Source organism: Lissotriton vulgaris, unplaced genomic scaffold (genome assembly GCF_964263255.1).
Source record: "Lissotriton vulgaris unplaced genomic scaffold, aLisVul1.2 SCAFFOLD_1935, whole genome shotgun sequence".
NCBI classification, from domain to species: Eukaryota; Metazoa; Chordata; class Amphibia; order Caudata; family Salamandridae; genus Lissotriton; species Lissotriton vulgaris.
The window spans coordinates 180,551-207,258 of NW_028250369.1; the positions used below are offsets into that span (position 1 = coordinate 180,551).

At 49.4% G+C, this 26,708-nt stretch overlaps 1 protein-coding gene across 1 annotated transcript in view; it reads right to left on the reverse strand.

Annotated features, from left to right (window-relative positions):
* Positions 1–26,708, reverse strand: part of LOC147663278 (5-azacytidine-induced protein 2-like) — a 210,181-nt gene that overhangs the window by 62,487 nt on the left and 120,986 nt on the right. Inside the window, exon 6 of the mRNA XM_086950565.1 lies at positions 16,311–16,459. Coding sequence (XP_086806691.1) covers positions 16,311–16,459 — 149 coding nt within the window. The remainder of the gene's footprint in view (positions 1–16,310; positions 16,460–26,708) is intronic.

Here is a 26,708-nt window from a genome sequence, read left to right on the forward strand (position 1 = left end):
GGGTTCGAAAGCGCCGGGACACTCCTTGGAGTAGCCGAGCGCTATATAAGACACCCATAACATTAACAGATGTCCTTTCACTTTGCCCAAAGCATAGGCCTGCAGGGCCAGGGATAGAATGAAAAGAAAAACTTTGCACAAGTGTGCAGACAGACGATTAACCAATTTAGATGTATATCAAGCCACAAACTTGTCCCATAGGCGCGCGAAAATAGTTTTACTGGAAAAACTCCTGGCTGCCAGAATGAAGTCACACACTGGAGGAGGGAGATTAAACACCCTTAACTGTCGCTACTCAAGCTCCACGCATGAAAGTGGAGAATAGACAGGTTCGGGTGTAGTACCCTGCCCTGTTGCTGCGACCGAAGGTCCTGCTGAATGGGCAGTCTCACTGGAGGACGGATACTCATGCTCTGGAGTTTGGAATACCATACTCTCTGTGCCCAGTCCGGAGCCACTAAGATGACGTGGGATCTTCTTGAGAACTATGAACAATAGTGGTATAGTTGGAAAGCCATATAGGAGACCTGAACTCCACTAGAAACAAAACGCGTCTCTGAGCAAGAATCGCCTTTGAAATTCCAGAGTGCAGCAGTGCCGACATTCGCATTCTCAGTGTTGGTGAATAGATATAATCAAGGATCCCCACAATCTCAGAAGAGACCCTGCACTAGCTCCACAGGAAGACATGATTCGTGAAAACGCTGGGCATCGACAGCAGAGTTAGTCTGCTCTGGTGTTCATAGAGCCTGCAAGATGTTGAACCACCAGAAAAATGTCCAGACGTGCAGAGTTTCTTGGCATAGGGTCCTCGACCCCATCGTACTTGCTTGTTGAAATACCACATGGCGGTGTTTTTGTCCATGAACACCTGAAAAAGCCTTACTTTGATAAAAGGAAAAAAGGTTTTCAATGCCAGTTGGATTGCACTCAGTTCCAACAGATTGACGTGGAGCTGAGACTCAGAGGTGGAGGCCTCTGATATCCACCTCTCCCAGGTGGCTGTCCTAACTCAGCAGTGACAGATTTCTCACAACTCTGAGCTCTGGCTGGGATAAGAGGGGAGGTCTACCATTGACCCGATTGCCGTCCATGAGCCACCACTGCAGTCTGTTTGCAGTTCCCTCAGGTATGTGAACCAGGTCGGAGACGTGATGCTGTGCCCACTGAGTCCAAGTCCCACAGCAGATCCAGCATATGCCAATGGGCATGTTTACCAATAGGATGCAGGAGGCAATGAGAACCAGCAGCCTCGATCGTAGTCCGTTTCACTGAAACCAAGGATAGAGGCCAAAATATCGGAATCATAGACAAATATTCTCAACTTGCTGTTCCGGAGGATAAGCCCGAAACTGCTAAGAGCTTTGGATTCTTAATAGTAAACTCCCTCTCCATGCAGGATCAGGTGAAGTCGAATTGAAGCAAAAGCTTTGGCCTGCTCAGACTATTGTGAAACCTCTTCCGCTGGATACTGGTGGAATGGCGAATAAAAGTTGTTCAGGCTTGGATTATGAGCAGGCTGGAGTATGGCAATGCTTTATATCTGGGAATGGTGGACGTTGTTTACCCGTTTGTAGTTCATTCAAAATGCAGCAGCCAGACTCAGTTCAGCTACCTTCTATATGAATTCACTTCACCGGCTATCTGTACGTAAGAGAGCTAAATTTAAGTTACTGTTCCATGCTCATAGGGCATCATATGATTCTGGGCTTGCTATTTTGCGAGGCTGCGTGCGTTTTTACAAGCCTACATGAGCACAGCGCTCGGCAAACTCAGCCCTGGCTAGCTCTAAGCATATCAGAAAAGTCAGAATGGGTGGCCGCTCTCCATCATCTAGCCGCCACTCACTGGCATCTGCTGCCTTTAGATCTCCATCTTACCTCAAACTTTCTCAGGTTCTGGAAGAAATTGATGACCTGGCTATCCATCTTGAACATGTTGTGCTACCGGATGCTATGTTGCTAAGGATCTAGCGCCATGATATCCCTTTGGAGAAGAGTGTGCGCTCTAAAAATACTATAAACAAATATCAATCCCGTATCTAATTGCAAACTTTGCTGCATTTCACCCATCAGCAATAGCTTGGGAGAGTACAGCCCGAACCTCATCCAGGACCATGGGCAGCACTTGTGCAACCGAATCTCATACAGTATAAGAATAATTGCCCAATAAGTATACAGTGTTCACAGACTGCAGTGCCAGGCTGGCGGAAGAGAAAATCCTCTTAGCAACTGTATCCAGCCTCTTGGATTCCCAATCTGATGGTGTGGTAGTCAATCAATCAAAGACATTTATAGAGCGCACTACTTACCCGGAGGGTCTCAAGGCGCTTGGGGGGGGGTGGGGGGGGTGCTGCTACTGCTCGAACAGCCAGGTCTTGAGCTTCTTCCTGAAGGAGAGGTGGTCTTGGGTCAGGCGCAGGTCGGGAGGGAGGGAGTTCCAGGTCTTGGCGGCCAGGTAGGAGAAGGACCTTCCTCCTGTTGTCGTTCTTCGGATGCGGGGGACGGCGGCGAGGGCGTGACTGGCTGATCGGAGATGGCGTTTGGGAGCGTAGAAGTTGATGCGGTTGTTGAGGTAGCTCGGGCCTTGATCATGTAGGGCTTTGTGTGCGTGGGTGAGGAGACGGAAGGTGATTCTTTTGTTGACAGGGAGCCAATGCAGGTCTCTCAGATGTCCGGAGATGTGGCTGTGTCGTGGGATGTCGAGGATGAGTCTGGCTGAGGTGTTCTGGATCCGCTGGAGTCTCTTCTGGAGCTTGGCGGTGGTTCCGGCGTAGAGGGCGTTGCCGTAGTCCAGTCGGCTGGTGACGAGGGCCTGGGTGACCGTCTTCCTGGTCTCGGTGGGGATCCACCGGAAGATCTTCCGTAGCATGCGCAGGATGTTGAAGCACGATGAGGAGACGGCGTTGACTTGTCTGGTCATGGAGAGGGAGGAGTCCAGGATGAAGCCCAGGTTGTGTGCGTGGTCTGTCGGTTTGGGTGCGGTGCCCAGGGCGGGGGGCCACCAGGAGTCGTCCCAGGCGGAGGGCGAGGAGCCCAGGATGAGGACTTCCGTCTTGTCTGAGTTCAGTTTCAGGCGGCTGGTTGTCATCCACTCGGCTACGTCTTTCATCCCTTCGTGAAGGTTGGCTCTGGCGGCGGCGGGGTCGTTGGTCAGGGAGAGGATCAGCTGGGTGTCGTCAGCATAGGAGATGATGTTGAGGTTGTGTTGGCGTGCGATGGCCGCGAGGGGGCTCATGTAGACGTTGAAGAGGGTGGGGCTCAGCGAGGATCCTTGAGGGACGCCGCAGATGACTTCGGTGGCCTCTGACTTGTACGGTGGTTGACGGACTCTCTGTGTTCTTCCGTCGAGGAAGGAGATGATCCATTCCAGTGCCTTCTCCTGGATTCCGACGTTGCTGAGGCGCTGCACTAGGGTGTGGTGGCAGACAGTGTTGAATGCCGCGGAGAGGTCTAGGAGGATGAGGGCCGCTGTTTCTCCGTTGTCCATCAGGGCTCGGATGTCATCGGTGGCAGCGATGAGGGCGGCCTCGGTGCGGTGGTTGGCTCGGAAGCCAGACTGTGAGGGGTCGAGGGATCCATTCATCTCGAGGAAGGCGGCCAGCTGTTTGTTGACGGTCTTCTCGATGACTTTGGCTGGAAACGGGAGGAGCGAGATGGGGCGGTAATTCTTGAGTTCGGTGGGGTCCGCTGTTGGTTTCTTTAGTAGAGCGCTGAGTTCGGCGTGCTTCCAGCTCTCCGGGAAGGTGGCGGTGTCGAAGGAGGTGTTGATGATGTCCCGCAGGTGGGGTGCGATGACAGCGTCGGCCTTGTTGAAGATGTGGTGAGGGCAGGGGTCGGTCGGAGATCCGGAGTGGATGGAGTTCATCATGCGGACGGTGTCTTCGGTGCTGATCGGAGTCCAGGCGCGGAGGGTGGTGGTGGGGGGCGGTGGTTCGGTCGTGGCGTGCGTCGGTTGAGTGCTGAAGCTGTTGTGTATGTCCGCGATCATGTTGTGGAAGTAGAAGGCGAGGGAGTTGCAGAGGTCTTGCGATGGGTTGATGTCGTTTCCGGCGTTGGGGTTGGAGAGCTCCTTCACGATGTTGAAGAGTTCCTTGCAGTTGTGTGCGTTGTTGTCCAGCCGGTCCTTGAATGCAGTTTTCTTGGTGGCGCGGATCAGTTGGTGGTGCTTCCGGGTGGCAAGCTTGAGGGTGGTCATGTTGTCCGGTGTTGGTTCCCTTCTCCAGGCTTTCTCGAGGGCTTGGCAGTTCTTCTTGGAGCTCTTGAGTTAGTCGGTGAACCATGGGGCCTTCTTGCTGCCGGGTCTGCTGGGCGGGGTCCTCAGTGGGGCGAGTTCGTCCGCGCAGTTGCTGATCCACTTCGTGAGGGTGTCGGCGGCCTGGCTGTGGTTCGCTGAGCTGGCGGGAGGGTGCTGGCTCAGGGAAGCGGCGAGCTGGTCGGCTGTGATCTTGTTCCAGCTTCTTCGAGCAACCTGTTGCTGGTGGTGGTGGATCGTCGTTCTTCTGAAGGTGAAGTGGACGCAGCTGTGGTCCGTCCAGTGGAGTCCAGTGGCGTGGCTGAAGGTGATGTCTTTGCTGGATGAGAAGACGGCATCGAGTGTGTGTCCGGCAAGGTGGGTGGGGGTGGACACCAGCTGCTTGAGTCCGAGGTTGGCGAGGTTGTCGAGCAGGGTGATGGTGTTGCGGTCGTTGTTGTTCTCCAGGTGGAAGTTGATGTCCCCCAGGAGGATGTAGTCAGCGGAGGGGAGGGCATGCGGGCTGACGAAGTCGGCGATGTCCTCGCTGAATTGTGTACGTGGTCCCGGGAGTCGGTAGATCAGGGTGCCTCAGAGGGTGGTCTTCGGGTCGGTGCGGATCTGGAAGTGTAGGTGTTCGGCGGTAGTCAGGGTGTCGTCGGTGTTGGTCGTGATGTGGATGGTGTCCCTGTGGATGATGGCGATGCCTCCTCCAGTCTGGATGTCGCGATCTCTCCGGGTGATCTTGTATCCCTCTGGGATGGCGATGGCGATGTCGGGCGCTGAGGAGTCGTTCATCCAGGTTTCCGTGAGGAAGGCAACGTCAGGAGCTGTGGTGTCGAGGAGGTTCCAGAGTTCGATGGTGTGTCTGTGGACAGAGCGGGTGTTGAGCAGGATGCACTTGAGGTGGTTGCTGCTGGTGTTCGGCTTGGCGGGTGCTGGTGCGAGGCAGGTCCGGATGCAGGTGAACATACCAGGATTTATTCAGGAAGTTGAGGCCTGGATAACAAGGCTCTCAGCGGTAGGGTGGTGAGAACGGAAGGCTAGGTTTCCGGGAGCGGGACAATGGCAGCAAGCAATGGTCCTCTGCACAGGAGTGCCTGTGCAGGGCTTAAAGCAGGTCCTGAGCAGAACGTCTGGTAGGGCTTTATTGAATGGCAGTAAGGTTACTGATGGGGATACCCCTGGTTGAAGCACCTCCGTCAAGACATTGATCTTGACTTGAACAGTGGACAGCTGTAGATCTAGCTGCACTCTGGACATACATCGTAAAAGAGGCCCTGTCCTCGGAAGCCACTGTGGGAGGAAAGACAAGAGGCCAGTGTCTGGTGAGGTAGCTTGACCAATGGCGTCCGCAGAGTTCTCATACCAGTTGTGATCAGCCATGGACTCTGCTAATGAGCGAGTATCGGGATACACAGATTCCCTTCATTTGTGTTCTTCAGTGAAATAGGGCTTCATCTACAATTCAGGCTGTGTGGGCCTGGTCGGTGCTGGAAGAGACGTTGTGCACCACAGGTCTGGTTCCTTATCGGCGTCTGGAATCATGATGGGTTTGGTTCTGTCGATGGGCGTTGGCAGTGCTAGGAACGGTGCCTCTGGAATGGTCCCCAGAGGTCACGGTGCAGATACGGATCCACCAACAGATCCTAAGGGATCAACTGGAGCAGAGTGCGGCCTGGACCTGCCGGCCGAGTCCCAAGTGAGGACCCTCCCAAACCCATGGGACCAGAAAGTGTTTCAGAGGGGTTCCACCACCCAAAAATGAGAATAGCCTGAAAACCTTCGGAGATGGGTGGGAGTCACCCCAGCACCAGGAAATTTGGGGAGTTAAGAGAGAACCCAGTTTCCAACACAGGCTGCCAAGGAACCACCCGAGAGTGAGGTTGGGTTTTGTGGTATTGTTTCCTCACATCGTCCGAAGAATGCGAGTGACGCTGAGAAGCCAAAAAAAGTTTTGACTTCTTATGGGACTTACCTGAAGAAGTCCTGGGGTTTTACGAGGACCAACGCAAGCGACTCCAAGAGCGGTTCAGAAACCTCCCAAGCAAACAGAACCTGGAGCGCACAGAGTTGCATGATGAGTGCCGAGAGCATCATGGCTCGCTCACCGATGGCCTTGGGGTTCATAGTCTTGCACTCCGTACACAATGTGGAGTTGTGGTCCCTCTTCAGGCCCAACAGACCCACAAAGTGGGAGTCTGTCACTGACATCAGTCAATGACAGGCTCCACAAGTTTGAATCGGTGGTTTCATTTGGGGATAGCTCCCAAAAAACTGAAAAAAGTCACACTAGTCGACGACAAAAGTGGTGAAAAAAGTCAGTCAAAAAGTGACTGAGGGGAGCTCGATCGGATCGGCACTGATGGCGCAGAAAAGAAGGAAATAAGGTCAGAGCTCTGAGGTGGTGCCTATATAGGCTTCGCACAGATCACTTCCAGCACGAACTATGCCAACAACGCCATACGGATTAGACTGTGACCACCTACCTGCACGCAAGGGGATTGCGCAAAAATTTCCAGATCCACTCTGATGCTTGGAAAATATTCTAATGTAAGATAGCTGCGGATAGAAGTCCCCATCAGATGGAAGGACTCATCTTAGAACCCTTGATTGCAAAAGGAAAAAAAGAGTATGGCCATTTTTCTAGGAGGGCAAATAGAGAACAAATACATTTGATTTACACAAGTATTTAAGGATATGAGGGGGAGAGGGTATTCGACCTTATTATCTCAATATTCGGAATACACAATGTAGGTAAACAACTGGTAATACACAAAAAGGCACTTACTGTAGGATGCATTCTTAGAATAATCTTCAGAGAGCCATAATTTAAAAAAAACAAATTCAGCAAGGGTAGGAAAAAAATGCTGCTGTACATTAGCATAAGGCAGAAGAGCACCACGTGACATAGAATTATACTATGTGTCGGCATCAGTAGGTGACGGGAGGCGACTGATCAACCAGAAATGAGGATGTGGGATGAACAAGTCTAGTGGAAATCATGTCTGAAGAGCGGGGGATATTAGGTTTTGTACTGCAATTTGGGTGTCCCTGATTCTTCAAAAAGGTCAAATTTGGAAAACTTTGGTGAGGAGGACGATGCTTCTCTGCTGGCATTGTAAACCCAATAATAGTAAAATAGAAAGATGTGCGAGTGTGCTACTGTTAGGCCAGGAGGAGGCTAACTTTGGTTGCGTTGCTGCTATTTAACTAACTTGAGAAGCACAAACTTTTCAAAGTACGACATGTAAAGTGGGGCAGTCCTTCTCAATTAAGTTTGTTCAAAATCAGTAAAGTTTTTATCGAAGTTTAGCATGAAGGAAACCCATTTTTACCAGCTATAAAAGTCCCAAATATACGCAAACTAAAAATCTGTGCTTTTGCTTACGTGGTTTAAGCCACCCTTAATTTCATTGGCCACGCCCCTTTGAGAGCCCCCCTCAGTTTTTTCATGACACTTAAAGCCCTGCTGCGCGGGAGTGATAATGCGGCTCGCTGTGCCTGCATGAGAACACAGACCTGGGCTCCTGGAGCAGTGCAGACTAGCCTCGCCCACGGCACAGAGGAGCAGCCCGAGATTCACTGGTGGAGACTTCAACACCAGGAAAGCACTGAGCATAAACAACTGAAACCGAGCACTTCAAGGGCCTTCGAACAGAGAATCAAGGTTTACATAGCATCCTGCAGGGACGACCACACAACCGTAGAGACAAGTACAGATTAACGCTTCCTGACTTCACATCTATAAATACATTGACTGTAAATAGAAATATATATATTTTCGAGGTAGATGGCGTTAAAAATACCAAGGAAAACCAAATTGTGCGGTGTAATGAGGCACTTTTTGTGATAGTGATTTGTGAAAAAAATGACGAAGTAATACTATCTGGGCATAGGTTGCACTTCAGTGGTACAAGTGTATCATCCAATAAACAACAGAAAGTGACTAGTCCGCCTATGTGAAGGTGCCTTCAACTCTGCGGCAACACGTGCTGCAGTATTTTTAGCAACATTTGAGTTAGATTTTTTTTTTAATCTGAAGATTATGCTTCAGTTTATGGATTATGAGGCAAATGCGGTAAATCCATAAGTATACGGAAATCACCAGAGCCGCAAAATGGCATCATTCCAGTGGTCCCGACTACAACCTGGGAATATGCAATGAACTTTGACAAGCGATCAGAATATGAAATGCGCACATTTGTAACCTTGCCACACTGTTGAGAATAAATCCGGCTCAACACAATTTACTACTTAAGATAAAATGGTCATTTGCTTTACCACAGCATTTGGCAGAGGACAGACAGACTAGCAGACATTGTAATTCCACATTATGGCTGCTGAGCCAATGAGGCATGGACTGACACTATTTGACCAGGATAACGCATACTCCATTCTACAGTATATTACTTCGCGCATGCTACACAGACTAATCTACTTAACACTGTCAGAACCCCCACACGGAAACTGCCATCCTTGAGGTGCAGAAGGCTGTTCATGGCCCTGGAGCCAGTGCACCAGCTGCATCATTGGCATCAAACCCCTGCCCCTGTCCTCCCACACACACCGCCCACCGCAGCTTGCCTCAGACACGAGCTAGGGTTTTTACCGGTCTGTTTTCGGCATGACCAGTTTCAATGCCTCAGCCAGTACAAAAATAGGGAAACCCAACAAAAGCTCGTATTTTTCTCCACATTAGTACACAATTAAAGACTGATATTAAAACAATGCACTTTAAAATGTATTCCACAGTTTCCTTGATGACCCTGGCCGATAATTAAAGTAAAAAACATGAATACAAATCACGTTTGGCCGTCTGCACGAAGAAAGCACTTCACAGATGCTTTCTCTGTGGCCTCTTCTGCTAGGACTGGTAGGGCAAAGGTCCTGCATGGGTGGGCCGGATCCACCTGCTAGAACCGGGCCTGGTGTGGCTCCCCTGGGAGCCCCAAAGACCCTGCGCTGGATGCACCGTGCGCTGCTGGACAGGAACCCTTCCCGTGAATGGAGAGGTCTGGAGCTGGGAGTGGAACATGTGCCTTCCTTTAAACGCAAGGAGGCATGCATAAGTGACAAAATGGGAGAGGAAGAGCATCCGCATTTAGTGACGTCTCCTGGATTACGGGAAGTGGGATTTACTGCAAACACTTGGACATAACGACAAAAGAAACCATTGGACATCGGCACACAAGACACGCTGTAAATGGATTCAATGAATAGTGATTTCAAGCGTGCTACCTGCAGTGCTCTGCTAAACTGACGAATGAACAAACAGGAGAGCAGTTGTCTGCAATAATCGATTCTCAAAATAAAGCTGCTGCTAAACCGATGTGAACTTCCGCCGTGATAGAACCAGTGGATACTTGGTCTGAAAAGTTAAACTCTGGCTCCATCTAGTGGTGAAAGCGCTCCACATTTTTGCGGTTCCCGACATTTAAAGTTTACCACAGAGGTAACCTACTCCAAAGGCCATGCAAATTAATGTTACTGCTGGCGTTATGCTAGAGGGATCTCCGACTGATAGGAGAGTCTGGCTGCCACGAGGAAGGGTCCGCACCGGGAGCGTGACCCCTCGGGACATGGCTCAAGGGACGAGGAAGACTCTCGGTTTTCTTTCACTTCAGGAGCAGGAAGGAAGCAGGAACCAGGAAGCACCCAAGCTCCCAGTCTTTCACAGTCAATCACAACGTTGCCTTACAGCAGCGTTGTGATTGGTCTGAGCACCGTGGCTCGGCGCTCAGAGAGGAGCTGGGGGCCTAGGCATGTTCTCCACCCAGGCTGCGCAAAGTGCGCATGTTTGTTTGTGTCTGCGCAAGACAGCCGGCCAAACATTCATGCAAACTTAAGAGAGCCACTACTGTTCCTATGCCATGCAGCCCAGCCCGCACCCGGTGAGACACAGATGGAAAAAGAAAAGGATAAAGTTCGTCATTATCATTTTATTTGATCTTTTGTCAACTTCTCACAGAGCAGTGGGTCGACGCTCCGTCGCCCTAGCGGAGGAACCATACCTCCTGTCGCCGGGCACAGGAGGGAACAACTTGTCTTTCGAGGCCTCCAAATGAACAGGTGGTCTAGATAAAAGCATCTGTCACTGGGAATCCGACCATCTCTTCATCTGTAGATTCCCATCTTCCTCAACCCTCAAGTGTGTAGAGGGATCCAGTAGGAACCATAGCCGCAGACCTGGGGACCACGGTTGCACTATTGGACTTCTCTATGGGATACTGGTCCATCCAGTACCTGCTCTGTGTGGTTGTGACCCCTTGAAGAGTGCAGGCAGGGGAATGGAAGCTGGAAGCAATACATGTTGGGACCTTTGGAGCTGGAGACCCAGGTTCAAGTCTTGGTATCGGAGCAACATCCTGTGATTCTGGGCAAATCACTTAATCTCCCTGTGCTTACCAAAAAAATAATGTGTCCTTGTGTAATGTAACTGGTACTCTTATAAAGTGCTCCAATACCTTCGGGTCGAGTTCATGCCATATAAAAACTGAAAAAAAATGGCCAAGTTAGAAATCGTTGTTTCTTCGGTGCCATGGACCCGAGAAATTAAGAAAAATGGGGTATGACCCAGACAAAGTCAAAGGACCTGGGTATCGTATGGTATAAAACAAAATGGTCATAGACACAATTTATCAAACACATATAAATGAATTATTCATTTTTTACTCTTTGTAGGACTTAATCCTGAAAAGGAAGGAGACAAAACAACAAGCCAAATGCGTTTGCAGTATTATCCTAGATACCCAAAACAGATTATACGACACTGAGTTTGCGTGTAGCAATACAAATTCGCAATTTATTTCACAATCATATTTGCGCCTGGCAGAATTCCCCCAAACTCTCTTGGGTTTTTGTAAATATGTATATATGATTGCGTGTAGCAATACAAATTCACAATTTATTTCACAAGCTCAGTGTCGTATAATCTCTTTTGGGTATCTAGGATAATACTGCAAACGCATTTGGCTTGTTGTTTTGTCTCCATCCTTTTCAGGATTAAGTCCTACAAAGAGTAAAAAATGAATAATTCATTTATATGCGTTTGATAAATTGTGTCTAGGACCATTTTGTTTTATGGACCAGAGAAAGACATCCTATGCTAGAAAGGGATACAATCTTAACAAGAAGGACCCGAATACCAGAGACACACTTTTGGCTGATATTTCCTGACCATCCAGTCACAGTTACTGATACTGGGGGCATCAGCCACTCGGGGAATACTGTGAGATTTTGAGATGTAACCTGAGGTGCCCTTGCAGTGGGGAACTACTAGGGAAAGGCACCTGGACACCTAGCCTGTCACTTGCCTGTGTCTTCCAGTTTGTGCTTGTTCCAGCCTGATTCTGTGATACTGCTGCTGCCTGGGTTTTCCCGCTCAGCATTCTTCCCACCAACAGAAGCCCCACCCACCCCAGGACCTACTTAACGCAGGCAACAGCGCAACCACATCAGTAGGCGACTGAAAACCTAGCCTGCCACTTGCCTGTGGGCTCTAGTACCTGCTGGTTCCAGCCTGATCCATTGGCACCACCGCTGCCTGGGTTTTCCGCTGGGTATTCCCACTCTTTCTTCACAACAGAAGTCTCACCCACCTCAGGACCTACTTAATGCAGGCTGCAGTGGGCATGCCAAAGTCAAGCCAATCTGCGCCCGTCCGTGCTACAACCGCTGGCCCTTTAACTCCCCGAAGATACACTATTACCGATCTCTACATCCTCGAGCCTGTAATAAACACTGCCACCATGCTGACACATGCTCCAAGGTAGGACCTTTCAGGTGCGCCTGCTATGTCTTCACCTGTCACATCATACACACCAGCCCACGGACCAGCCAAGCTCCCAACACACCAGTCAACACCTGAACAAAAACACTAACTTGCATGTGCCCTTCTCAACACAAGTGCTCTACGCAAACACACCACCAAGATTTGAGACATCTCCACCCTCACACCAGACGTTTGCTTCCTCACGAGACCTAGCTCAACCTCACTTCTGCGCCGGACATCACCACTGCAATACCTGAAGTATAAATGATCTCCCACTGCAACCGCATCAACAGGCCTGGTGGAGTAATCGCCTTCATACACAAGTAATCCATCCAATGCACCTCCACAATTGAAGACATCACCCCAGCCATGGAACACCTCAACTTCCGACTCCAAGCATACAGCAAAACCTCCATCATGGGCACTCTCGCCTACTGTCTTCCAGGACCACGACCAGCCTTCTGCAACTTCATCACCCTCTCACCATAGACTCCAACAACTACATTTTCCTCAGTGACCTACACTTCCATCTCAATTACCACAATGACATCAACACTACCAACCTCTTCGAATGCATGAACAAAATCAGACTCCAACTCGTCAACAACTCCATAGTCACCACAAGCAGCACTAGATCCCCATCTTCACCTCCAGCGACCGCATTAGGTACAGCCACACCACGGAACTCACCTGCACCAACCACTCCTTGCCAAAGGCCTCCTCCACCGCAGCTGGAGCAAAGTCTCCAAAGACACAATGATAAACGCCCTCAACACCACCCACTCTATTTCCTCCAGCAATGTAGATCAGAACGCCAGAAACTTCAACAATTGGATCACCATCTGTGCCGACAGCGTTGCTGAAATTGGCAACAACACCCTGAGAAGGTCCACCAAGCAGGCTAGCTTGTAAACAGAAGACCTCAGAATCGACACTATAAACAACTGGAAAGGATCTGGCACATCAGCAAGGACACAACGTACAAGACCACCTTCAAGACAGCCCTCAAATTCTACCACAACAGTTGAGAAAATCAAAGAAAAAGGCCTAAGCCTCAAATATCGAATTAAGCTCCAATTACAGGAAAGAACCCTTCAACATTGTCAAAGAATTCTCCAACTCTTTAGCTGCAACAAAATTACCCCCACACAGGAACTTTGCAAAAACCGCAAAAACCTCTTTTCCGGCAACTTCTGCAGAAACTTCAAACCCTAGCTCAAGGACACCAACTTCTTCAAGCAACACAATTACCCTGCCACCACAACAGACGTCAGACTAGCCAAATGGAGCCAGCTCACCACACAGGAAACCGCCTCCATCATGAACTTGGTCCACTCAGGGGCCCCAACCAACCCATGTCCTCACCACATTGTCAACCAAGGCGAAGCCAGAATCAGCCATGTAATGACCACGTTGTTCAGCACCTCCATTGCCACAGCCACCTTCTCAGACGACTATTCATCTGAGAGGGGCTCCTTGGATGCCTATGTTGTGCATCCTTCGATAAGTGTGTGGTGGGAGGCCATATCGAAGGCCGTAGAGAGGTCCTGGAGGATCAGAGCCGCAGACTCTCATTTGCAGAGTAGGACTCGGATGTCGTCTGTAGCTTTGATGAGGGCTCTCTCGATGGTGGGGTTGCTGCAGAATCTGGATTGAGAGGAGTAGAGTAGAGGTTTTGGAGGTGGGAGATGACAGCCTGGGGTGAACCCGCCTTCAAAAGCCAGTCGTCCAGATAGGAGAAGACTGGAACCCTTGATATGCGCAGATGAGCTGTGACCAACGCCATCATCTTTGTGAACAACTGAGGGGCACAGGTAAGGCCAAAGGGGAGCACGGTGAACTGAAGGTGCTCATGGCCCACCGTGAACTGAATGGCTATGTCTGTGGGCCGGCAGGACTGGGATATGAAAATAAGCATCCTGCCCATCCAAAATCTAGGCAACAGTACCTGAACATCAGAAGATTCCAACTCAGGAAATACATGATACACAAGGTCCATCTATAGGAAAAATATTTCTAATGTCCATATGTTGTAACTATGACTTCTATTCTTATCAACACTAAGAAAGTTTAATTATGTCCACATTCTGAGGTATGGAACCTTAATAAAGTGTTGTATGGAGAATACTTGATGCCAACTATGGGAAGGTAGGCGTCCTTTCTGCTACGCACTACAGTGAATGTATTTTAGCTTTTTTGCACTCGCAATGCTATTGTAGTATAGTATTGGGAACAAAATGAGCTTTATTAATCAAAAAGCATATCCGCTACATCAAACTGACGAGCCCGAAGCAGAATGAAACGTATCTGCGATTGTGTTTATAAGTAATATTACAGACACAGGAATGTCACTCGAAGGCCACTGCACGCTCCCAAATGCAGACAGTGCTTAAATCAAGCCGAAGCACCAATACTCACTGTCAGAAAGCAGTCACTCATTACTCAATTTAACAGCTTCACCAGCTCTGTGCACACTGTACAAAAGCACGAAACAGGTTGTTAGTGAACCTCCTATCACAGTGCAAGAAAAGAAAGTAAAGAGGATTAAACTCAAAACACAAGGTCTGTAATGACTAAGCCCACTGCACAGAAATCTTGACTGGTGCTTTAATTAAAATATAATGAAATACTATTCCCATACTAGGCAACCTGCAATCTCCTAGCAGTGATATTTCCAACTCATATTTTTAGCACCTAACGTTAAAGAAGTATCACAAACCAGCAGGCAAAAAGATCTAGCTGACTGAATGGTGAGAGATTTAATAGCACCTTGAGCTCCTCTGCCCCTTTGTACAAACAATGGACACAAGTTAGCTGAATAAACCTCAACTCAGTGGGCTTCGAAAGCCTCACCTTACACATTCCTTAAAAATACAAAGAGGTCCGAGTTAAATACAGCAGTGATTATAAAATACAAGTGTATCTATCACTCTACTTACCCGTGTGTTCAAATCCTGCAACTACTCAATATGGGGCAGCAGCCAAAGGACACGTTGGAGGGTAACTAAGAGGGGCTCACACAATATCAGGTGACCAGAGTTTGTGTCAGCACACATTAACTCTGAAAGAGTACTTCAGTTAGATTTTGGAAGTTCTAAAGGTGCTTGAATAAGTGAGAGGAGCAGCATACCAATGCACCACAAACTCAGGATTAACCCAAATTGTTACAATAAGTCATTGCAAGCACACACAAGAACATCAGTTCATTCTTGTCAAGTATATTCCAAAGAGGGGTGTTTAACTTTCTAGCTAACATGTATAGTCATGCTTCATTGTTTAGACTTCCACAGGAATAAACAAAGAGGCTGTATATGGTGATCTAGTCAATTAAAAGTTCTAGGCTGACTAATTCCAGTTTCAGAGCTTATGATTAGTTTTTTTAACACAGTAAGATTCCCATGTAGGAGACATCTATCATAGATCAGTGCGAAATTGGCTTTAGAGTGAGCCAGAAATCTTGAGATCTATCGAGTAATCAAACTACCATTTACCACATGTATACCCTAAGATTTGATTGGAAACAGATGGGACGGATTAATTGACTATATCATGCTCTGCGGCAGCTTTGAGTTTATCCCTGAGGAATCTATGCAAGGAAGCCTGACGAAACGCGTACTGGGTAGAAGCTTTGAGGAAAGAAGGAAAATAAAGAACCCTCTTTAGAATATAAACGACAAGAATGAATTTATGTTCATTTGTTTATTTGCAAGGACTTATTTAACATACTATATGTTTGTTCCAAGGTTTTTAAGGGACAGGCAGGCCCCAGAGAGCTCAAAGTACGGCTACATTGTGGTGCTGTACAGTGCAGGCCATTGAAGAATGCATGGAAACGATGCAGCTAAGAGGCGATAACAGGGGAAGCCACTTCTTTATGAAGCCTGCTCTTCACTTGTCTTTTGCTCCAGGTATTCAAATAGGCAAGTTAACTCTGTGCAAAGCAGAACGTTTGGTGGAAAAGGAGCACTGGAATTCACTAGAATAAGCCTATTTTTAACAGAGGCCTTCCTACAGCAGATCTGCCATTTCTAAAAGATGTATACAGCCAATGTGGCTCGATACTTATGAACAGTATAGTGGTTATTCATTATATGCATGCTCTGCCACCCCTGATAATATGCCTGACTCTGTTATCGGTCACAGTAAAATAGATTGAAGACCAACAATATACACAAATGAAATTCCACATTTTCAAGAGAAAAAAAAAACAGTCAGCAAGGACACCAGGCCCCATGAAAGTTGACCAGAGTTGGAAAGCTTGCAGTCTGAGGGGCATGGCCACTCACACCTGCACTTCAGTTACCTGCTGCTTGTCGCTCCACGCTTGCGATCTGAGGCGCAGACACTCGTCCCGCAGTAGCTCCATCTCTTGCTCCAGGCCACGTACCTTCAACTTACTGTTCAGCTCGGTGACTTCCCAGTCAGTCGGGGTGGAGTTCAAATTCGACATAACTACATAAACAAACAGAGACTTATATAGCATTCACTTCTAGGTGTTCCTCAGTACAACAGATTCATTCTGCAGCAGCCATCTTACAAGACATGACAACTAGAGCGCACTGGTTTAACTCATTTACACATATAAGGACAGAAACAAAGCTTCCTTGACTGCATTTATTTTTTTAAACTGTAAAGAACATAAATCTTCTTTCCAGAGTCTCTCTCTGCTGTTAATTGTAACCTCAAGAACAACAGTTGTGTGTGCCAACTGCAGGGAGAGACAAAAACTGTCATGTTTCTTAATCAAGCTTAAAACATTTAGATGTGCACATTAATTATGTTTTCACTAGAGTGTGTTGTTTTACTGCATAAGGCGACTTTAGTGTCAATGTACATTAATTATTTAAATAGATGCATAGAGGTACTAATGGCAACTTCATTTTTTTCACTGACTCCCACAGGACCACCTTTCGCCCCCCAATTTGGATAAACAGTAATACAATGAGAAAAATATAACCAGATAAATAGACAGGCAGAGAAGCAAATGGAATATTTTGTAAACGGTCAGCCACTGCGAACCAGTGTGCTGAAATAATAAGAAAGGGAGGGAAGACCAGGTGACTTTAGGGAATAAAAGGTCACACATTATGTGTGATGAGTTAGTACTAATTGAATTGGAGGCTCTCGCAGTGGTAACAAAAGCATTTTCACTTGGCTGCATAGCAAGACAGTGTTGTGAGCTGATGTGCTCGAGACTCATCACACACTCAGAAGGTAAGTTTAGCCACATTCTAAGACGTGTGGCTCACTGGTTAGAGGCGGCAGACCCGAGAGCAGAGGACGACCCGGGACCAGGGTTCGAATCCCGGCGCGGCAGGTTTCTGGACCAGGGTCAGCGGACTCGATAATTCTCTCGCCTCGGTGCCCACTCTGATCAGCGATCACACTCGGCAACTCTGGGCATTAGCTTGCCTCATCTTCACTAACGGCCCCACCAGACCGCCGGGGATGCCTGGTCTCACCCTGGAGATACCCATTAAGGGACCATCTCTCAGGGAAGCCAGGAAGGGTTTCGCAGCGGTCGAAGCGCCTTGGGACCCTCCGGGTAAGTAGTGCGCTATATAAATGCCTATACATTTACATACATTTACATTTAGCTAAATCATTAGATTGAGCAACTGCTGGATGCGATGATAAACCCGATATCTCTGCGCTGTCAACAAATTTGGGAAAGTTCTGAGACAAGGCGTGGCAAGGAAGCCATGTGCTATAATGCAAGCAAGCAAAAGGGCCATGTTCTTCAGTTGAACGGTTAAAGAAAATCAAAATTGGGGCTCACTAGGTACAGAATACCATAGGTCACTGTGCCACTGCACTTGTTGTACAATTAACAGATCTGCTCCTGGGCAGGACTGAACCAGAGTATTAGCCTTAGTACAAATCAGTAGGACCGAATCATCGCCCATCTACACCCCAACCCCTCAGATGTATGAGGCTCGGCCTGCTACTGCTGTTCGTTGGTAGGTTCGGAATTTCACTTCAACTTTTCTATGCTGCAACATTAGTGCCTTCAAGTGCTTTGATGTGGCTGAATACAGGTTGGCACTATGCCAAAATACATAGTTTCTACTGTTTTCGTATTGTACTTTGTATCTTCATGCATTTACTTGCACCATTTGCCCTTCACCTTCTCTCCCTGCCTGTACTTCCACTACGGGCATCAAAAAACGAGATGATGGATGGAATGTTTTTATTATTCTCAGCCACTTACGATTGCTCGGGCCACAACTCAATAATTTTTAGGTCTCGGCTCTAGATGTCACGCATGTGCTGTCTCGAGAAGAGATATGCCGTATCTACTTCTGGGCTTAGAGCCCACCCATAGGCTTTCTATTTGCTGGCACCGTTGTCACTCTTCAATTCTTTATCTCCATTCGTCCATGGCATGCATAGGTCATACCTCTTTGTGTGTTTAGTCCTCTCAAGAGCAGGGACCAATTACTACTAATCATCCACGGGCCCAATTAAAGCAACTGTTCCTGGGAATACCTTTTTAAATAGATTTTTAGGACTTTGATGAGCACTCAGTCCTAGCACCGTAGGAGTATGTTCCTGAGAGAGAAGACATGTGTTACAGCACAGAGATTGAAGATAGTCTTTATTCCTAATGTAGCATACGCTGTTAGAAGTCTGTGTAGCTGAAGCTTCATGACCACCTTTTGAAATATTCAAATACTACGACGCCATTAGTGGGATTCCTTGACATACTGTTGCTTTCGTGACACTCCGATTTCTGAACATTCCACCGGTGATTGCAGCCCGGGCTGTTGTTCGGAGGGATCCGCGATTTATGGTGCGTTACTTTGTTCGTGGATAGTTCTTTCGGTAAATGTTTTAGTTTATTTCATACCAGATGGAATGCAGCTTTCCGCTTCGCGGTTTGTTTTCTGTATTCCGTTTCCAATTAATGGAGCCCATGTTTAAGGTGGGAACTTCTATTTATTTCCTCCAATGGGTACTGTGTCCTTCTCTAAAAATGTTGTGTGTTGATGCCTATTTTTGGTTAAAGTGAATCATCCACGTTGAAATTACAGCTCGTGCTCATATGACCTTGGTGTGTGTTTGAACTCTCGCACTGTGTTTTCTGTGATCTTCCTGGGTGCAGGAGCTTCTTTTAGGACAGAATTATGAGTTACTTACCTTCGGTAACGATGTATCTGGTAGAGACGATTATAGCCGCAGATTCCTGAATGTAGAATTATCTCCAGGCGGGAGACTGGATCCGGAAACTTTTTGCAACAGCATCCTTGCGCGCCGGGGGGGACTGCATCACGCGACTCCACCCAGGAGTCGTCCGCGTACGTGACGTCAGCGAGGTCACATAAGTCCCACCCGGCGCGCCTACGTCAGTTTTCTTCGGAGAACTTTTCCGTGCTACAGCGCGGAGCCACCAGACAAACTGTGGGACATGGGAACTGTGTGCGAATAGCAGAACATTGAAAAAAGGGATGGTGAGTAACAACATCACCAGGGGCAGTGCCGGACACTGCCGTACCCAAAGGCAGGGAAAGAACAAGAATAAAGAAAAAACAAAGCCCTGAACCGCCACCCTGAAAACAGTCCCCCCTCCTGAACAGGGAACGCAGGCTAAATGTCATAACAACCTGTAGAAGGATGGTAACCCAACAAAAAACAGCGAAGGGGAACCAGTCCCAAGACAAACAGGGAACGACAACCCCCCCCCCCCCCCCCCCCCCCCCCCCAAGGCAACCCTAACCCAGGGTACAACAATCCCCCAAGGAAAAAGGGGCAAGGCACAGCCAGGTAACCCCAACCCAAGGGGTAGCAGAGGGCCAGGGCCTTCAAAAAAGAGGAACGAGGGGAAGGCAAGCCCTAATCCCGGAGCAACCAGGGCAGGGGGGGCATAGGAATACCCTAAGGCTCATCCTCCAAGTGTCAAAGAGAAGGAAAGGAACAAGGCAATCAACCTGCTAAAGGGGTAAAGAATGCATCCACAAAGGAAATAGACACCCCCCGGGAGGCAAGTGCAGAAGATCAAGCCAAAGCTCGCAGAGCGGGGAGGAAGGGAGGGCCGTGAAGGATTCTGCAGCTAGAATCGTCTCTACCAGATACATCGTTACCAAAGGTAACTCGAAAATCTGATAGAGATTACTAGCCGCAGATTCCTTAACGTAGACTAGATACCCTAGCCATACCTACGGGGAAGGAGGGTCTGCGAAGGACCCCCACCAGCCTGGAAATAGCAGAGTGTCCCGCAAGGGACAGGGCAAATAGCCCCGTCCTCCCAGGCAAGGGGGGAATCCCACAAGCAGAACACCACCGACCCAAAGAGAGGTGTGGTGAAAAGAAAGAAGAAGAAGAAGCCCGTTCACTCTAAACAGAGGAACCAAGGGCCAGGCCAGGGAGGCCAAAGCACCCCACGCTCCTACAAGGCAACAGAGCTTCCACCCAATGCCAAGCAAGGAAGAAGAAAAGCCTAGAGGACCCAAGGAAACGAGGGAAAAGAAGGCAAGCCCACCATAGACATAAGGCAACAAACCAGACAGAGCGGTGCCAGCAGTAAGAAGCCCCGGAAGACCGGGCAGGCCACACCTGACAAAGCAGAAACAGAACCAGCCCAGGCTCCAGAAAATCAGCATTAAGGCAAGGAATTGCCCAGACACACCACGAGTGGTCTGCACATGACCCAAAAAAGCATCTGCAACATACATAAACGCCATGGAGAACAGAGGCCCAAAGGCGACCAGAACACCATAGCAGAACGTAAGCTATATAACAGCTACCACTACCCCACATAGGGTAAGTTAAGTCTCAAGAACTGGGAACCCTCTTGGGAAGAAAGTTCCGCCGCAGAGGAAAAACAAAAAAGCCAAGGGGAACCTCCCCCCTCGCAGAAGGCTTGCAAGCAGCCCAAGAGAAAACAGAAGGCCTAATCTCAGGGCCAAGTCTGTGCAGACAATTCCAGCAAAAACACACACACAGGCAACAAAAGGCCCCTCCAGCAGCTAACAACGCCATAGTCCCAGCAAGGGGAACTCGAATGGCTATAAAAAACACTCCACCGCAAGGGCAACCGGCCCAAAAGAAGATCCAGAACCAGCCCAACTCATCAGCTACTGAGGATCGGGGGGGAGGAGAAGGAGGAGGATAAGGCGGCAGAGGAGAAGGAGGACGGAGCCCTGCCAGGAACCGTTGGATGGCGGAGTCAGCCGGGGCATGGAATAACAGGTTACCATCGAACGGAAGATCAATCAGTCGCTCCCACACATTTTCAGGGAACACCCCGTCCCAAAACCAAGCATGGCGACAGAGGGCGACTGAGGAAGTCATGGCCCGGCCCTGCACCTCCGAGATGTCCAGAGCGGAGCGGAGAATAAACGCCGCTAGCTCCCGGCAATCCAACGCATGATGCTGCAAGTCCACGTGAACAGACTCCTGGGTAGCAGCGGATCCCAAGGACTCAGCCGAGTCCCTCAAACAAGAGTAGGCCCTGGGCAACACGCATAAGGAGTTCAGGGCTCGCAGGTCAGCGCGGGTCGAGGTGAACATGTTGCGCCTCCAAGAGTCCAGCCAGCGGGCCTCCCGGGATGGCAGAGTCAACAGTGGCAGCAAGGAAGGAAAAGCAGTCCGTAAAAGTGGACTTGAGGCAGAGGGGTGGAGGGAAAGACACGCCGGGTCACGCGGCGCTGGGAGGTGCCGGTGCATAAGGTTTTGGGGCACCGGGTCCCCTGAGGCAGGTCGCCTCCATGCCCCATGTGGGAGGAAAGGAGCGAACTTTCAAAGGGAAGCAACAGCTCCCTCCCACCAGAGACCTGGTGGAGAACCTCCAAGAGATGGTCCGCCGGAAAATGAGCAACCAGGTCACCCATGCGCAGGATACCCACAGCCGTGGACACTGCTTGAGTGCAGGCTGTATCCGCCTCCGTAGAGTCCCGCGGTGGAGAAAGCAGCTCCTCTGTGGGTGACGGCTGCAAACTAAGGTGGCCGTCCCAGAAGCCAATCGGGGCGGGCAAAGGCCAGACCTGAAGTCAGAAGGTGCCGAAGAATGGGGAACCTGCCACTCCTCCGGCGAACACCTCGGCCTCGGAAAAGGCAAGGAGCTGCCCTTCGACGACGACGGCGAAAAAGACACCACACGGTGGCCCGTCTCCGGGGAGGATGACACCAATAGGCACCCAACCTCCGTAGAAGAGGGGGCGTCCGAAGACGAATCCGCTGCGTGACCTCTGTGTGGAGGCGTAGAATCCGCCGCCTGAGGCAAGACATCAACACAATCCGGCGCCGTGAGAGACGCCGTATAGGGCTCCTCCAAATCACACCGTGCCAGGGACCGGAGTGGAGATGGAGCCGAAGTGGCCGAGGGGCGGCACCGGAACGATGCAGACTCTACCTCCGCCAAGGCAGCCGCCTGCATGGAGGAACGAGAGGGCCCGGTGGGGGTGACACGAAGCCCTCTGCCAGCCTCGGCCCAGGATGTAACGGAGGTGGTCTGGCGACCCATGCGGCAGCGCCAGGGGCAAATCAACCTCCGACTCGCCCTCCGACGAGGCAGCCGACCGAGGGGAGGGGCCTGTAGGGGGACGAGGGGTCCCCGCCCCACCCTGACCCAAAGCAGGACAAGGACGACCCACTGACCTCTGTGGCGCCGTGGCGGCACCAGCTCAGCAGTGGACAAGGCCTCCATCTGCCCAGAGGGCCGAGCAGGGCTCGGGGATGCGACCCGAGCCCCAGTGCTCCGGGGGACCTGTGCCCCGGCGAACTCCTGCGACACCACAAGGACTCCCCGGGAGTTTGCGGCGAGGCAGAGGTACTGTGGACCGAAGGAGAGACCCCAGAGGAGCGGCACCCCAACAGCACCACATCCTCCAGGCCTGGATCCGAACCAGTCGGCGCCGGGGCAGGAGTCACCGGCAGCGCCGTGGAGGGCCCCACGCAAGGCAAGGGATCCGCTGACACCCCAGGAAGGGAAGGAGCAGGAGGAGACCCCAGCGAGGCCTGCAAAGCCGCTGCATATTTCTCCATCTGGACTCTCGACGCCCTCTCACTGGGAAACGGTGGATAGGAGGACGACAGGCGGGCCGCATCACCCACGGAGAGTTCCGCCCCCGGCAGGCCAAACACCGCCCCCCAGGGACAAACTGCGACACTTACCCACAGGGGAGTGACGCTCTTGCGACATCGGAGAGGGACGCGGCCGACGGCAACGGCCGCGTCTGAAGCCATCTGCCGCGGAAGATTTAGGGGAGGAAGCCGACCTTGAGGGACGAGCTGAGAGTAGTTTCATCTGGCGCTCCCGCTTCCACTGTTGGCACGCCTCACAATCAGTAGTGCTGTGATCTTCCCCCAAACACCACATACAAATTAGGTGAGGGTCGGTCACCAACATAAGACGCCCACACAACGTGCAAGTCTTGAAGCCCGAAGGCATTCGCACACTGTTCCACAAAAAAGAGTCACAATGAGGAAGAAAAAAAGGGCCTAAGACAGGCCCGAGCAAGACCGGATCCTCGTTGCACGCGGAAAAGGAAAAAAAAGGCATAGACGCGCCGGGGAGGGACTTATGTGACCTCGCTGACGTCACGTACGTGGACGCCTGGGCGTAGTCGCGTGATGCCGTCCCCCTGGCTCGCAAGGATGCTGTGGCAAAAAGTTTCCAGATCCAGTCTCACGCCTGGGGATACTTCTACGGTAAGAAATCTGCGGCTAGTAGTCTCTATCAGAAACGTTGATTCACAAGCAGGGTGAAGAACAAGGTGTTACATTTGCATATTGTGCACTTATTTTCACTACTCGCCGAAACCGTGTACCTCGCCACTCCGCTGTGCCCACCTTCAACGGTGCAGCCACATTTAAACAGCTGATTGCACCCTCACAAAAGGCTGTAGGGACCTGACAATGCCATCGGAATGCAAGTCATGCTGTTGTCGCAGTTTGTACACACCCCTGTGCGTACTTTGGAACCAAAGGCCTTTGGTGAACGCTGTCCTTGTAATGGAAGTGAAACAAACCAGCCAGAATTGTTGCACCTGTGATGGTTTATTTTGAGTCTGAAACAGTGAGTAGTACCCAAACCAGCTGTTAGGATAACTCGTTAACGACCTGCTGGTAGACATTGGGTGCAACTTGTATGTCCATTTCAAATGCAGGTGCCGGGCAAGCCTGCCTAATACTGCACTTGCTGATCCAAAGCGCATTAAATAAAAGGCAATACTCTTTACCAGTTTTAATGGCCCTAAGGTTAGTAACTTAGGAAGGAATGGAAGTCTGAGTAGGCTCAGTCAGAGTTTGAAATCGTGACCCACAGATATTTCATGTTCTAGCAGCGAGCACGATTAACTCACTAAGCCATCCTGCAGCCTATAGGGATTTAATTGGGTTGACCCTTTTCCAGCATTTGCCTCTTATCAGCTTCTTATTAGTTGCTGAAGCTGCATGGAGAGGATCAGATGAGAATCTACAAACAACTCTTACATCCCTGCTTTTTTATGTTCCCTCAGCAAGCAATCCTGCGAAAAAGGAGTTTCGAGGGGTACCGAAGGGCAAGCAAAGTGTAACAGGCTGCTCACCTATGGCTATATATGATGGATAAATGTACACCCTGAGTTTGGTCCTAAAGGTCTCTCATCCAATACAAAATTGAACGTTTTGAGCTTTTCGGAGGTAGTTTGTAAATACTCCACAGTAGGCCTTTGTGTGGTTTGAAAATGAGGCACATGCACTTGAATTTAGTTCGTGGGAGCCTGTCCCAGCTTTGGTATTTTGATTCCTTCCCACCAAAGCCTCCTGTCAGAAGGGCCACAGCATTTTGTCCCAATTGCAATGTTAAAGATATGTTTTAGCCATGCTTATAGACTGTTCATTCGTGCCATCTATTCTGGGATTCACAGTGGAGCCAGTAGTCGTGACTGAATGCACCAAATCTGTAACCTTTCTTGGCGACAGATATAGAACATGTTTTTAAAAACAAGAGTTTATCTTGGGTAAGTTGAGCTCTAAAAGTCTCATCAAAATCCAGCTACATGGGACCACTTCAGAAAACACTTTCTATAGTAACTCTGTTTTGCCCACGACATAGGCATAATGTTCTCCTGAAGGTCCAGGAGTAAGGTATACTGAATCATAGTAACCGACTTCATCTAATTTTCCAAGCACGTGGACCAATGAATGGTTTCATTCTTGGGCTCATTCAAGCCCAACCTGCTTACTGTTCCATCTCCCAAGGAGTAGGCAGCTCTAAAAGTGTGTGTGCACCCATTTTACTTTTAAGTACTTGTGTTTCGAAATAAGGTGGATATGGTCTCATATACATTAAACATGCAAGGGGCAAATGTCTTTTGAGGTTGGCATTACCTAATATTCAAATGGAGTTTGTGACTCCGAGGCACTAGCGAATGTTTTGTTCTACATCCTTCAGCTGTACATTATAGTAATATGGGTAGATGTAAACACCTCAGATTTCGCAATCTATGCATTTTATGTACATTTATTAAATTGGTTTTAGCCAAGACCTTTTGATTTTTGCTACAATTATATTTAGAATATACTTAATGCTAGGGAATTTCATCCAACCCTGTTCATCTGTTGGTCTGCTATGGTTTCATTTATGTAAATATTACCTATTTCAGTTGTGTGCATGTGATCCTTGCAACTGGGGGTGTTATTACATCAGGACTTAACTAAGAGCCCTTACGTTTCAATGTGATCTGTGCATGAAACAGACAGCACATTAGGGTTTATTAACACAGATAATTTCTGAGAAGTTAATGAAAGGAGTTGCTCTCTTCTCATCATTTTTCTTTCTTTTATCTCATTCTTTGCATTTCCCTTGGCTTGGATTTACCCAGTTTCCGTTGTTCGAGATTCATCCCCGTTCTTGACTTTTTGATGTTTTCTACATGTGTTACTTTGGACCTGCCTGTCCATTTTTCACTTTCCTGTGTACATCTGAAAAACGGGTCAGACATTTTACCACTGCCATACAGTCCTAAGGGTTATCTAATCTATTAATTGACACAGTAACCAACGCATTGATGCTTGTCTGGGGATAAACCAAGTGCCACTTTGATAACAACTGAAGAAAGGCAGACACCACTGTGCTCTACCCTTTAGAATATCCTCCTCTTAGTCAACGTTTTTGTTTCCAGGTCTTGGTCTCATCTTATTCTTGCCTTTCTACTTTATTTTCTCTCCCTCCTTTTTAGGTTTCGCTGGGGGGCGGAGCCGTTAGGCTCCTCCTCCAGAGAAATCTGTAGTTTCTAGTATGGGTGACTTGAACACGCCTCTCTGCTTCATTGGCTAGCTCCATAAATGGAGGCTAGCCATTGGAACAGAGAGGCGTCCGTCAATGCCGGACCAGACACGGGGGCGTTCCCGAGAATCTTTGGCTTTTGGCTACGTCATGATACGTCAGCCAAAAGCCGGGAACGCCCCCGAGAAGAGCTGGCCTCCTGTTTGGAACCCAGGGTTAAAGGTTCCCAAGCTTTGCCAAGAACTACTGAGGAAATCGTGTGGTGGCCTGCCCCAGCGTGTGTTTCCAATCTGCCGCTGTGAGGACCGATCGCTGTGCTCATCGGCACAGATTCAGGGGTGAGGGGAGACCCGTGGTGTTTCCCTGTGCCTTATAATCCCCCGTGTCGATCTGCTGGCGAGGAAGCAGGCTGACCGCGATCTGCGGCCCGAAAATCTCTGGCCGCTAAATCACCGTCGCGGCCTGGGGCCAGAAACACCCTCTGCAAGCTGT